The sequence below is a fragment of the Olea europaea genome, unplaced genomic scaffold, assembly GCF_002742605.1.
Source record: "Olea europaea var. sylvestris unplaced genomic scaffold, O_europaea_v1 scaffold2479, whole genome shotgun sequence".
NCBI lineage: Eukaryota > Viridiplantae > Streptophyta > Magnoliopsida > Lamiales > Oleaceae > Olea > Olea europaea.
In genome coordinates this window covers 1-3,305 of record NW_019243010.1, presented here as the reverse complement: position 1 = coordinate 3,305, position 3,305 = coordinate 1, and the positions used below count along the sequence as shown (strand labels likewise).

General features: G+C 35.1%; 1 protein-coding gene across 1 annotated transcript; it reads right to left on the bottom strand.

The window, feature by feature from the left end:
* Positions 1–2,372: 2,372 nt before the first annotated feature.
* On the bottom strand, positions 2,373–3,236 carry LOC111382363. The gene is made up of 3 exons (XM_023006308.1): positions 3,158–3,236; positions 2,784–3,073; positions 2,373–2,684 (listed from the first exon to the last, which is right to left on the bottom strand). The coding sequence occupies exons 1-3, from the start codon at positions 3,234–3,236 to the stop codon at positions 2,373–2,375; spliced, it is 681 nt and encodes a 226-aa protein (XP_022862076.1).
* Positions 3,237–3,305: the final 69 nt, after the last annotated feature.

Below are 3,305 nucleotides of genomic sequence, written 5' to 3'. Positions count from 1 at the left end.
TATTGCATCTTCTTCTCCTTCCTATTACCACCACCATCCCTTCTCCTTTTGTGGGGTTTGAGAGAGTTTGGGCAATCCAATGCAGAGGCAAAAGTCTTAGGTCGAGCCGAGGTAAACTGGTGTTCGTTTGATTGTTTTCTGAGCAAAAATTCAAGATTTATCGAGGAATTCTAGCTACAAATGGTATCAAAGCTTGCATTGTTGTTAAATTTGTGATTTTTGGGGTTTCGAGCTGGATGAGGCCAGAAATCAATCTGGAAAACAGGCAGAAAACTGGACGAAATCTGGGCAGATTTTTGCAAAACTGGATAGATCTATTTTTGCGTTTTCTGGTAAAACCAAAAAGAGTGGCAAAATGGACACCACCAGTGGATTGTGCAGGCAGAGAAGAAGCTGGAAGGGTCGCACTTCGCCGACGCGTGGGGATTACGGTTAGGGCGTGTGAGGGCGCGTCTGGTGGATTCTGACGAAGATGTCTTCAAACAGAATGTTTCTGGAGATGAGTAGAACCCTATGGTGTTTTCGGATTTCAGTTTTGAGCAATGTAGTGAACGTTGGACGATTTTTCCCTCGGACGTTGTAACGTCCCAAGCTCCGAGAACTCATAACATTACAAAGACCTTAAATTTATAAATTTTCTCCCTAGTGGTTCATAAAATGTAGTAGCTTAACTTGAAATAAAAGCATTAAGGCTCTAAAGAACTTGTTACAAAATTTAAGGAAATTTTCATGCGGAAAGTTTTGACTTCAGCTTGTACGACTTTCTGAAATAAATCTCGTTTGACACATAAATGAAGTTCAAAATTTACAAAATTTTAACTGTAGACATTATACACATTAAGGGAATTACAGGTTAAAATTTCATAGATAAATTCAATCAATAGATTGGTCGAAATTCTTTCTAAATCGGGGAAAATTTGTTCCCGGGTACAATCTGACAGCTCTTGGGAAAATATTCATAACTCGAGTTTTATAAATCCAAAATTCATGATTTCAAATCCGAGGGAATAAGGCTATCTTTTCCAACTAGAATCACCTAAAAAATCCAAGTATTTAGGTCTGGGTGAATTTTTAAACTTGGAAGCAGAAACTGGAAAAACAACAAACATTTAAAAAAAAAAAAAAACTGTTTGTCTCAAAACATGAATTCAAACTACAACATCTGGGACACAAATGAATAATAAACATAAAAGTGGCAAATCTAAAACATAAAATAAATTTCTCTAAAAATAAAAGATGCCAATCATGCCAAACTGTCGCCGGATCTCCGATTAATCTGAAAATGGTTAAATAGGAGTGAGCATCTCAAATAAATACTCAGTAGGCTACACGTACTACATGAACTTAATATTCATACATTTAATCATACATAAACATGTTGCCTTCATAAATAAGTAAATCAATGATCAAACGATCTACCTAAAGTTCTGATGAGCCTCTGCGACCATCAGTTTAACATATATACTTAATGTTCTGATGAGCCTCTGCGGCCATCAGTTTAAACATCTATAACCTTTCATCATCAAAATTTAAAAAGGAAACTCTAATGGCACTTTATATTCTTCATGAAAACATAAAGAATAACATATTAAAATGGGAATTAAATTCATGTGACGACAATTGCACGTAGTGATCCTACCTTAACTTGTGATGACGTGAAGCATCTATGTTGAACAAAAATCCTTTCCAATTTAGTCTCTAAAATAATTAACTTAAAGTAATCTGCTGGCCTATGATCTTCTATAATAATTTGATCAAATTTCGGTAAAGTGGCATGAACCTCAAATTCTATAGTATCCCAAACTCCTAATAATGATGGGAACAAGACTCCTACAAGAATTAGATCCCCAATTTAATTAGGACTCTTAGACTACTTATTAAATTGTTTATTGGTTTATGTGGAATTTCAAATTGATAACTAATAAACTTAATCCTAGTTATCATTCTTTACAATTCAAATAACAAGATTCAATTTCAAAACAGTTCAAGTGAATAACGTGGCTGCCCCACCAAAAATAACAAATAATTTCTTAGTTAACTTCAATTAAACATATGGATTCTTTAAACTTAAATATCATGGGCCTAACTTATCGAAATAACTTTTTCTCGAGCACATAAATTGTCATTTAATGTGAGCTTTGAAACAAGCCAATATTGATACAAAAATTTTTGCTAGATGAATACTTGGTTATTTGACCGAATATATATATATATATATATATATATATATATATATATAACCCGATTTATTTTAACTTAGTTCCTCGGTATCTCAACTTGACCAAACATGACAAGATGAAAAAGATAAAAATTAAGTTTCAGGTTGCTACAATCCTCACCCTTTAAAAAAAATTTTGTCCTCAAAATTCAATTTACTCAATAAGAAGGTCTGGATACTTGGCCAAAATATCTGCTTCTCTCTCCCATGTAGCCTCATCCTTCCCATGTCTACTCCATTGGACTTTGACTAATGGCACTTCTCGATTTCTCAATGTGCGTACCTTTCTCTCTATAACCCTTATAGGTACTTCTTCATAAGTCATATCACTCCACACTCCCAACGACTGAGCATTAACCACATGACTTGGATCATGGATGTACTTCCTTAACATAGAAATATGAAATACATCATGCATTGCCGATAGTTCCGGTGGCAGTGCCAAATGATATGCTACATTTCCAACCTTCTCGAGGATCTCAAATGGCCCGATAAATCTTGGTTTTAGCTTTCCTTTCTTTCCAAATCATACTATCCCTTTTGTTGGGGCAACTTTGAGAAATACTTTTTCTCCCACCTCAAATCCTAGTTCTTTTCTTCTCTTATCTGCGTAACTCTTTTGGCGGTCTTGAGATATCTTAATCCTCATTCTGATCCTATCTATCGCCTCTACAGTATTCTTAATAAGTTCTGGACCCAAAATTCTCTTCTCGTCAACCTCATCCCAACATATTGGTGAATGACATCTTCGACCATACAATGCCTCATATGGAATCACGTCGATAGTAGCTTGAAAGCTATTATTGTATGCAAATTCCACCAGTGGCAAGTGTTTCTCCCATTTATCGCCCAAATCTAGTATACATGCCCTCAAGATATCTTCTAATACTTGTATAGTTCGTTCTGACTATCCATCGGTCTAAGGATGATATGTTGTACTGAAAGATAACTTAGTTCCCATAGCTGTCTGAAGACTCCTCCAAAATTTTGAAGTAAATCTGGGGTCTTTGTCAGACATAATGGATGTTGGTACCCCATGAAGTCGAACTATTTCTCTGACATATAATTGTGAAAATTGTTCTAGACT